Source organism: Ictidomys tridecemlineatus, chromosome 3 (assembly GCF_052094955.1).
Source record: "Ictidomys tridecemlineatus isolate mIctTri1 chromosome 3, mIctTri1.hap1, whole genome shotgun sequence".
In the NCBI taxonomy this organism is placed as follows: domain Eukaryota; kingdom Metazoa; phylum Chordata; class Mammalia; order Rodentia; family Sciuridae; genus Ictidomys; species Ictidomys tridecemlineatus.
In genome coordinates this window covers 662,760-673,616 of record NC_135479.1, presented here as the reverse complement: position 1 = coordinate 673,616, position 10,857 = coordinate 662,760, and the positions used below count along the sequence as shown (strand labels likewise).

Sequence of the window (10,857 nt, the reverse complement as noted above, 5' to 3'; positions counted from 1 at the left end):
GTGCCCAGGGACTGGCCGCTCATCAGAGACGGGAGTGGTCACTGGGCTCAGCACTGTGTCCCTGGCCCACCAGCCCCAGATGGGCCCCGGGGGTTGGGCAGGAGGGGCCCTGGGGAGGGCAGCAGGTGTTGAGGGTGGCCACATACCCAGCAGCCCACCTGACGCCAGAGGCCCTGTGGTGCCCTGCCCTCCCCAAGCACCTCATCCGCCAGCTCTGTCCTTTGTCAACGTCACAGGAGGGGACAGAGGATGGCCGTGACCCCGCTCTGTGCAGTGACCCTCATCAGCCTCCTCAGGAATGGAAGTCAGCCCCAGCTCCATCTCCCCTCGATCTTCTAGACCTCGAAATGGGTTAAAGGGAAGGAAGCAGGCCTGGGAGGCCCGCCTGTGACCCAGGAGGGTGCCAAGGTCAAGGCCAGCCCGGACAGTGCAATGAGACCCTGTCAAAGTGAAAAAAGAGAAGGGCTGGAGATGTAGCTGGTAGAGCACCCCTGGTTCAACCCCCAGTACCCCCAAAAAAGGACCTGGAGGTGGGAGAGAAGGTCAGGGGGGGAGGGGAGGGGAGGGGAGGGGGAGGGAGGAAGAGGGAGGGGAGGAGAGGGGGAGGGAGGGGAGGAGGAGGGAGGAAGAGGGGAAGGGAGGGGAAGGGAGGGGAGGGGAGGGGAGGGAGGAAGAGGGAGGGGAGGAGAGGGGGAGGGAGGGGAGAGGAGGGGAGGGGGAGGGAGGGGAGGGGGAGGGAGGGGAGGAGGAGGGAGGAAGAGGGGAAGGGAGGGGAGGGGAGAGGAGGGGAGGGGGAGGGAGGAAGAGGGAGGGGAGGGGAGGGAACCAGGGACGATTCCCTCTGGGGGAGGCTCAGGCATAGGCCTCCCCCGCCCTCTGGCAGACGGGGCCAGTGCAGCTGCCACTGCGATCGGGTGCTGCCCCCTGCTGGCCGGGACCTGCCCCAGGGCTGGGATGGGACCAGAAAGAACCCCAGATCCACAGGGACAAAGAGCAAGAGGGAGGTCGGGGAGAGTCCCCTTCCTGTCTCAGTGACAAGCAGAAGTGCCCCCAACCCTGAGCCCCAGAGCCCTGCTGAAGGCGTGGGAAAGAGGCGTCTGGTGACTGAGATGTCTCGCCAGAGGCCAGCAGCACCATAGAGATCTGCAGGCAGGGTGGCCCCAGGCCACGTCCCTGGGTCCCTCAGCTCCTGAACAGCTCTAGGTGTCAGAGCAAAACCTCACACCTGACCCTGCAAGTGCCCATCCTCCCGGCTTCTGTCCCCCGGCTTCCGGGGATGTGTTTGTGGAGACCTTAAAACAAAGCACTGCAGGGTCACACAGGACATCCGATGCTGGGTGTGGACCAGGAATTGGTCTTCTGGGCTGCCCAAAGAGGAGGGAGCCAGCTGGCAGGGCCTGTATCTGTCCTGCCCTTCCAGGGAACCTGGGGGTCTGTGAAGCATGGGTTGGAGCCTTGTGTTGACTGCTCAGGTCTGGCCCTCTGACGCCCTCCCCTGGCCACGAGGTCACCCTGCAGGCTCAGGTCTGGCCCTCTGACGCCCTCCCCTGGCCACGAGGTCACCCTGCAGGCTCAGGTCTGGCCCTCTGACGCCCTCCCCTGGCCACGAGGACACCCTGCAGGCTCCTCCCACAGCCCCAGAGCTCTGCCTGCCGCTGATGCCCAGGCCTGGCTTTGGCCCCAGCTATGAGGATAGAGATTCAGGGTCTGCTGTGGGTCAAGTGTCCCTTGAGAAGCCTCTGAGGCCTTGCCCAGCCCCGTGGCCTGTCTCCACTCCAGTGTCTGGCCAGCCTGAGCCACCGCCGAGCTCTCCAGCAGTACGAGGCAGTAGCTTCAAGGACAGACGTGCCCAACCCCACGCAGGACCCCAGGGCTAGGACCAGACGGCGCGACCATGGGGTTCCACAGTAGGGACCTGGCGTGTCCCAAGCACAACTCTGGGAAGCCAAGAGGCATAAATAAAGGAAAGCCAAGTGTGGGGGAGGACACAGCTTTTTCAGCCAGGCCTGGGAACCGTAGCCTAACTGGACAGGCCCAGACAGCTGCCATCCCCGAGAAGCCAGCACGCCCAGCAGCAGAGCTGGACCCTCCGCCCTCCCAGATCCACCAACTCCCCCTGAACAACATGGCCCTTGCCCCAGGGTCCCCCAGGGTAGGCCTGGGAGGGACTGCAGGGGCCCAGGGCTTCTGCCCACTGCCCAGGGCTTGCAGCTCTGGCCCCTGCCCGCACCAGAGCTCCTCCCTGTACACGGTGGAACCTCCCAGAACAAGCACACTCCAGCTGTCCTGTGTACAGCAGAGAGGCCCCCTGCCCAAGCCAGGCATGTGGTGCAGGAGGGCCTGCAAACCACGGGCAGAGCTGACCTCAGCTCCCAGACTCCTGGCTTCAGGTCCCTTCACGCCCAGGGGCTAGAAATGCTCCCCTTGCTTTATAAGCCCCAGACAGCCCTGCATCTGGTCTCTTGAGGGCCTGAGGGCCAAGGGTAGCAGCCTCCTCCAGCATCAGGGTGCTGGGTTTCTGTTCTCGCGACTAAAAGGCTCAGGGTCACTCCAGGTAAACTGGGCTGACTGGGCTGCACACAATAACCACACAAGAGACGCACAGACCTTTTTCATTGGGGTCGCTGTGACAGCTCCTCTGACCTTAAGGATCTGCAGAAAGAGAGAGAGAGAGCACGGGTAGAAGCTATTCAAATGAGGCCAGGGGTCAGGTTTCAGGGGGCTGAGTCTATCTTCATGATGTCCACTGCCAGCAGGTTGACTGACACCTGGGTAGGCCACACCCCAGGGCACAGTAAGAGAAGGGGACACACACAAGGCACTTCCATGGAAGATTCCACCCTAAACAGGGAAAGGGTTATATTACAAAGGAACAGGTGAGCGTAGCTTCACCCATGGGGCTGTGGCAAGACACACCCATACCCAAGACACCGACCCTCAGACCCAAGAAGGATGGGGAAAGCTCTGCCACATTTCTGTGACTGAGCGCCTCAGCACCCAGCCGGGGAGTGTGACTCAGTCCCGTGGGAGGTTGGTCTCCCACATCGGGGCACACGGCCACACTGCTCAGCATACTAGGTAGGGTGATTGGGAGAGTCTGGCTCCCAGGGGTACTCAGTAACAGGTCAACCCTTGCCCAGGGGAAGGTGCCCAAGCCCAGGACTAGCCACATGGAACAACATGGGACCACGCCTGACCCTGGATACACTGACGGGTGTGCTTCTCAGGCACAGGCTGCCTCCACAGCTGAGCTATTTTCTGGTTCCTCTGACCACTATGCTGTATCAGGAAAGGCCGGGACAGCACCTGGACAGGAAAGGGATGGGACAGGCAGCCTGCCCAGGCAGGAGGCCCTGGGAGAGCCTCCTTGGTGGGGACACACTGGGCCCGGTGCTGACAGGCACAAGCTCAGGGCCATCTGGATCATCAGACACCCACTCGGGAAGCCGCTGCTCACCAGAACCTTCTGCAAGTTGCCATTTCTGCTTCTGCCTCTGGGGAAACGGACCCTGCAGGTGTTCCCATCAAACCTGCCCACACTTCAGTGGGCCTTCAAGGGCCAACTGGTGTTTAAACTGGACCAGGCCAGGCGAACAAGTCCGCCTGTCCAGACAGGACGTCCCCCCAGGCCCTGACCTCTCCTGAGGAAGGAGGGCCCCAGGCTCGCCGAGAACACAGCACACGCAGAGCCTGTGAGGCGAAACCTGCTCCTTCATTTACAGACAGGTGAAAAACTAAAACAGCACAAATCAAAATAAGGATGATCCATAAGGCACTCTGTGCAGAGGGAATGGCTGGACCCAGAGGGGCAGGGCGCACACTCGGGTGGCCCAGGAGTGCCACCCGCCCGTGGCTGCTTCCCCAGAGGAGGGTGTGTGGACAGGCCCCAGGCACGATCCCAGGGCCTCAGCGGCTACGTAAACGCTGGGTCTTCGATGCTGTGGTCGGGGTTGCAGGTGAAGGCGATGGTGATGGCGTACCGGGTGCCCCAGTGGACCTTCTCCACCCGGTGCAGGTTCTCAGACCCCGAGGTGAAGAAGGAGACGCGCCCTGGAGAGAAGAGGGGAGAGGTGACCAGAGGCCACAGTGTGGCCAGCAGGGTTTTCACACAGCACAGCAGCACGACCAGTAAACCTGGCTGGACACGGGACAAGGTGGAGACACCTCCAGCTCCACACAGGAAAGGGGCTACAGGGGCCTCTGTGGCCGGGCAGACTGCAGAAAAGGCTGCGCCCCAGGGCCCCCGCAGCCAGCCCACCCCCAGGCCCCCCGCAGCCTGCCCACCCCCAGGCCCCCCGCAGCCTGCCCACCCCCAGGCCCCCCCTCCCCCGCAGCCAGCCCACCCCCAGGGCCCCCCGCAGCCTGCCCACCCCCAGGGCCCCCGCAGCCAGCCCACCCCCAGGGCCCCCGCAGCCAGCCCACCCCCAGGGCCCCCGCAGCCAGCCCACCCCCAGGGCCCCCGCAGCCAGCCCACCCCCAGGGCCCCCCGCAGCCAGCCCACCCCCAGGGCCCCCGCAGCCAGCCCACCCCCAGGGCCCCCCGCAGCCTGCCCACCCCCAGGGCCCCGCAGCCTGCCCACCCCCAGGGCCCCCGCAGCCTGCCCACCCCCAGGCCCCCGCAGCCTGCCCACCCCCAGGCCCCCCCCCCCGGCCTGCCCACCCCCAGGCCCCCCCGCGGCCTGCCCACCCCCAGGGCCCCCGCGGCCTGCCCACCCCCAGGGCCCCCGCGGCCTGCCCACCCCCAGGGCCCCCGCGGCCTGCCCACCCCCAGGCCCCCCGCGGCCTGCCCACCCCCAGGGCCCCCGCGGCCTGCCCACCCCCAGGCCCCCCGCGGCCTGCCCACCCCCAGGCCTCCCGCGGCCTGCCCACCCCCAGGGCCCCCGCAGCCAGCCCACCCCCAGGGCCCCCCCACAGCCTGCCCACCCCCAGGCCCCCCCCACGGCCTGCCCACCCCCAGGGCCCCCCGCGGCCTGCCCACCCCCAGGGCCCCCGCAGCCTGCCCACCCCCAGGGCCCCCCCACAGCCAGCCCACCCCCAGGGCCCCCGCAGCCTGCCCACCCCCAGGGCCCCCGCAGCCAGCCCACCCCCAGGCCCCCCCCACGGCCTGCCCACCCCCAGGGCCCCAGCAGCCAGCCCACCCCCAGGGCCCCCCGCGGCCTGCCCACCCCCAGGGCCCCTGCAGCCTGCCCACCCCCAGGGCCCCCGCAGCCTCCGTCTGGCAGTCCAAGAGCTGGTTTCTCATCGCGTGGAGAACAGAGACCAAGTACAGAGGACAAGCCAGAGAGGCTGCTCACCCACCCACGGGCCCTTTAGGTGGAAACCAATGGCAGCCCAGACGCGGCCCAGCGGGGCGTCCTCCAGAGAGCCTGAGACGGCCTGCGGCCCCCCTTCACAGTGAGCCTGGGCTCCGGTGTCGGGAAGCCCTCAGAGGTCCCCAGGCCTCCCGTCCCTTCCTCTCCTGAGAGCGACTTGGCCAAGTCTGAAGAGGGGAGGAAAGTGCCCTGGATGAGCCCGCACCCTGGTGCAGAGCTGAGAAACCCTGCGCAGGGCGGCCGGCTGCTGCGGGCCGCTGACCCTGGGAGACTGACTGCTCTAAGGGCCTTGCTGAGCTCCTTGCTGAGCTCCGAGCCCCTGCAGTGAGGGGCCTGGAGACCCACGTCCGGGCTCTGCTCCTGGCTCTATGAGGTTTCTCCACAAAAAACCTGTTTGCCACTCATGGAGACAACTGCTGACCTGCTGACCTGTGTGACCTCACCCAGGTTTCATAAAATGCAATTACATAAGCCCAGGGGGGGGGGGCACACGTCTGTAATCCCAGCATCTCGGAGGCGGAGGCAGGAGGAGCACAAGTTCAAAGTCAGCCTCAGCAACCTAGTGAGGCCTAGGCAACTCAGCGAGACTCTGTCTGCAGGTAAAATATAAAAAACGGCTGGGGAATGTGGCTCAGTGGTTAAGTGTACATGAGTTCAATCCCTAAAGAACCCCAAAAATTTAAAAAACAAGGGCTGGAGATGTAGCTCAGTAATAAAGTACCCTGAATTCAGTCTACGTCTCTCTGTCTATCTACTCGCCCTTCTGGTACTGGGATGGACCCAGGGACACTTGAAAAACTGAGCCACACCCCCAGCCCTTTCTCATTTTTTATTTTGAGACAGGGCCTCACTAAGCTGCCCAGGCTGGCCTGGAACGTGCAGTCCTCCTGCCTCCGGGTCCTGAGTTGTTGAGATTACAGGCGTGACCACTGTACCTACCAGGTTCATGCTTAAAATGTCTAAAAGCAAGACCTGCTGAAGAGCTGCAGTCCACAGGTTTCCCATAGAAGTGCTGACTGAGCTTCTGGAGAACAGGCCAGCTGCACTACTGCTGTGCAGCTGGACAGACATCTGGCGAAACTGGTGACAAAAGACTGAGTGAGGCCAGGACGGAGCCAGCTGAACCTCCCAGCTAGAGGGGGAGGCTTGTTAGGGGGACTGCGGCCACAGCACTGTGTCCAAGAGCAGGCCCCAGCCCAAGCCCACTGTGGGGTGATGGCAGAAGTGCCACAGGGCCAGGAGCAAAGGGCCATCTACAACCCCAGCAGCTCAGGAGGCTGAGAAAGGAGGATCGCAAGTCTGGAAGCTTCTGCCGTGACCCCTAGGCTGCAGGAAAAGCAGTGTGTGTCCAAACCCCCCACACGAGGGGAAACCCTCCACTCTGTCCCTGCGGTGTGGCCTCCTCATGAGACCTCCAGCACCCCCAGAATGAACCCCAGCACCTCCCGTGGCTTCCCCCCATGGTCGCCCCGATGCAGGCGCATCCCTGGACCTGCCTGCCTCCCACCGTGCTGGCGTCCAACACCCAACAGACCCAGGTGGACAGACCCAGCTGACCTTTCCAGGCTCAGCACAGGGCTGGCTTTAGGACTGGGGCTGCCAGCAGGGGTCACAGGCACCCCCAGGACAGAGCACCAAGGCCAGCCGGGCCCGACACACCTCGGGCGAGCCCACCTGGTGCAGCACAGCAGGCAGGGGCACTGTGGACCACGTGGCTGCGGGCCATGGACTCAGGACCTTCCGCAGGCCAGGTGCAGGCCCACTGCAGGACACCTTCTGCCTCCCGCGAGAGGCCCCTGTGGGCAAGGTGTCCGCCTGGCGCTCCTTGTCCTTCTCAGAGAGCCCTGCCCTGCGTGCCGTGGTCCGCCTCTGCACAGGCACCAGGACCTCGAGGATGAAGGAGGCCCCAGGTCCCGGGTCCTAGAGCCCAAACGGCCTGGGGCCTGCTGGAGAGCAGAGGCCACCCCCCTGGCCTGCTGTCCGTCCTGCAGGCTGCTTCTCCTCTCTGCACGTCACTCAGTGCCCAGAGCCCCCTGCGGATGGGAGCACCAAGGCCAGGCACTGTGCTGCTCACCTTCTAAGGGTCACCACTGAGCGTGGGCGGCAGCCTGGGGCATTCCAGCCGCCCCTCACCCAGGGCTCTGAGGGAGGAGGTGGGTGGGGCCGGGCAGGTGACCGCTGAGGGGCCACGTGTGCCCCACGTCAGGCGGGAAGCCTCGCCGGACGTTGCCACTCACTCTCTTGGTGTTGGAGATGGACACAGAGCCCTGCGCAGCCTTCACCTGACCCAGGTCATATCTGAGAAGGGCACTGAGCAGGTTCACACCCCGGGGGCCCGGGACCCTGTGTGCCACAGTGATGCCACCAGGTGCCCGGCTCTGCCACTGACCTGCAGTGACCTCAAGCCACTGACACTGGCTTCCTGGTATCACAGCAGCAGGTGGACTTGGACACCCCCAGCATCAAGCCTAAAATACAGCAGGCGCTCTGCGAACGCAGCACTGCCCGAGTGTAGTTGCCCACCCACGGCCCACACACATGCACAGGTGTGAGGTGGTCACTGACTAGGCAAGGTGACGTCCAGGCCCTGGCCTGCTGGCCAGCCTGTGTGTCCTACCTGCTCTTGGCTCCACTGTCTTGTTGGCCCCTTCCTCCATGAACACGAAGCGCCCTCCGCCAAAGTCCTCCAGGTAGTCGGAGAGATAGAGCAGCGAGGTGTAGTCGAAGGAGCCGTAGGTCACCTGCGGAGGAGGTGGGAAGGAGGCTCAGGAGGGAGCGCCCTTGGTGTCCACAGGTCCTGGCCCCAGGCCAGTTTCTCCCTCCAGCGTGGGAACCTGCAGAGTGCACAGGGTGGTGCCGAGCTGGGGCCTCCCAGGCACCAGGCACCTGAGCAGCGTGTTCCAGCAAAACACAAGCTGAGGCCTATCAAGGAGCTGGTGGGCAGGCTCCCGCGGGAGGTGCGACCAAGCAGGAGGGCAGTGTCCAGAGGAGGGCACTTTGCTTCCCTCAGGTGGGGGCAGGCCCAGACTTTTTTCTTTTTTTTTTTTTTTGGTACTGGGGATTGAACCCAGGGGCTCTCAACCTCTGAGCCACACCCCCAGTAACCCCCACTTTGTGTGTGTGTGTGTGTGTGTGGTGCTGGGGATGGAACCCAGGGCCTTGTGCATGTGCTGCAAGCACTCCACCAACTGAGAGGCCAAGGAGAGGCCAAGCCGGGGAGGTGGGCAGGGCGTGAATTCGTGAGCAAAGGGAGCATGGGAGGTGGCCAGGAGGTAAATGTTGGGGACAGCACATCACCTCTCATCTCTGTCACTGACACCTGGGAAACTGTCCCTCCACTTAGGGTGTGCCCTCACGCCCCGGAGAAAAGGCCCAGAGTGTCAGGACATAAACGCTGCAGAGCAGATGCCTGCGGCTGAGCCCAACAGCCACGCAGAAGAAAGCAGGCCAGCTGGCAGCCCCCAGGGCCCACCTTGTCCACGTGTGCATGCCAGTACTCATCGTGAGCTGTCCGGGCCTCCGAGCTGTTCATGCGGGAAAAGAAGGTGGGCTTCGTCAGGTACAGCGAGGACACGCTGATGCCAAAAGCCTTGGCGATGGTGAGCTGCACCTTCTGCCGCACGCCCCTGCGAGGACACAAGGTGGCCTTCAGGAACAGCTCGGCCAGTCCCCGGGAGTTCTCTGTGGCCCCAGAGGTGAGGAGACACCACAACACTGCCGCAGCCCACGGGCCAGTTCCCCCTCCTGCGGTCCCAGAGCAGGCCAGGCCTGGAGGAGGGGGGTCCCGGAGGCAGGAGGAGCCCTGCCGCAAGCCCACCCTGCAGCTGCAGGCGCCACAGCGGCATCCAGGGGGACCCCGGCCCCAAGGTGCATCTGACCAGCATCGAGGCTCCAGGCAGTGCAGACCCCAGGCGCCCAAGCGGGAGAGCAGAGCGGGAGTGGGTGGGACAGGCTCCCCTGTGACTCCAGTGTGCAGACACACCAGCTTCCACCTCCATGCTCACCCTGCCCGCACACCTAGGCACACACACATACACCCTGCCTACACACCTAGGCACACACACCCTGCCCGCACACCTAGGCACACACACCCTGCCCGCACACCTAGGCACACACACCCTGCCCGGACACCTAGGCACACACACCCTGCCTGCACACCTAGGCACACACACCCTGCCTGCACACATAGGCACACACACCCTGCCTGCACATCTAGGCACACACACCCTGCCTGCACACCTAGGCACACACACACACCCTGCCTGCACACCTAGGCACACACACATACACCCTGCCTGCACACCTAGGCACACACACCCTGCCTGCACATCTACACACAAACACACCCTGCCTGCACATCTAGGCACACACACCCTGCCTGCACACCTAGGCACACACACATACACCCTGCCTGCACACCTAGGCACACACACCCTGCCTGCACATCTAGGCACACACACCCTGCCTGCACACCTAGGCACACACACATACACCCTGCCTGCACACCTAGGCACACACACCCTGCCTGCACATCTACACACAAACACACCCTGCCTGCACACCAAGGCACACACACCCTGCCCGCACACCTAGGCACACACACCCTGCCTGCACACCTACACACACACACACCCTGCCTGCACACCAAGGCACACACACCCTGGCCGCACACCTAGGCACACACACCCTGCCTACACACCTACACACACACACACCCTGCCTACACACCTAGGCACACACACCCTGCCCGCACACCTAGGCACACACACCCTGCCTGCACACCTAGGCACACACACACTGCCTGCACACCTACACACACACATACACCCTGCCCACACACCTAGGCACACACACCCTGCCCGCACACCTAAGCACACACACCCTGCCTGCACACCTAGGCACACACACCCTGCCTGCACACCTAGGCACACACACACACACCCTGCCTGCACACCTAGGCACACACACCCTGCCTGCACACCTAGGCACACACACCCTGCCTGCACACCTAGGCACACACACATACACCCTGCCCACACACCTAGGCACACACACATACACCCTGCCCACACACCTAGGCACACACACCCTGCCCGCACACCTAGGCACACACACCCTGCCCGCACACCTAGGCACACACACCCTGCCCACACACCTAGGCACACACACCCTGCCTGCACACCTACACACACACACACACCCTGCCTGCACACCTAGGCACACACACCCTGCCTGCACACCTACACACACACACACACCCTGCCCGCACACCAAGGCACACACACCCTGCCTGCACACCTACACACACACACACACCCTGCCCGCACACCTAGGCACACACACGCTCCTGCACACCTACACACACACACACACCCTGCCCGCACACCTAGGCACACACACGCTCCTGCACACCTACACACACACACACACCCTGCCTGCACACCTAGGCACACACACCCTGCCCGCACACCTAGGCACACACACCCTGCCTGCACACCTAGGCACACACACCCTGACCGCACACCTAGGCACACACACCCTGCCCG

The 10,857-nt window shown here is 64.2% G+C and overlaps 1 protein-coding gene across 1 annotated transcript in view; it reads right to left on the bottom strand.

Annotated features, from left to right (window-relative positions):
* Nucleotides 1-3,693: 3,693 nt before the first annotated feature.
* The window catches only part of Ogfod3 (2-oxoglutarate and iron dependent oxygenase domain containing 3), a 29,669-nt gene continuing 22,505 nt past the window's right edge, over nt 3,694-10,857 (bottom strand). The window contains exons 7-9 of the mRNA XM_078041344.1: nt 8,784-8,937; nt 7,929-8,052; nt 3,694-4,050 (exon numbers count right to left, since the gene is read on the bottom strand). Coding sequence (XP_077897470.1) covers nt 3,914-4,050; nt 7,929-8,052; nt 8,784-8,937 — 415 coding nt within the window. The 3' untranslated portion in view covers nt 3,694-3,913. The remainder of the gene's footprint in view (nt 4,051-7,928; nt 8,053-8,783; nt 8,938-10,857) is intronic.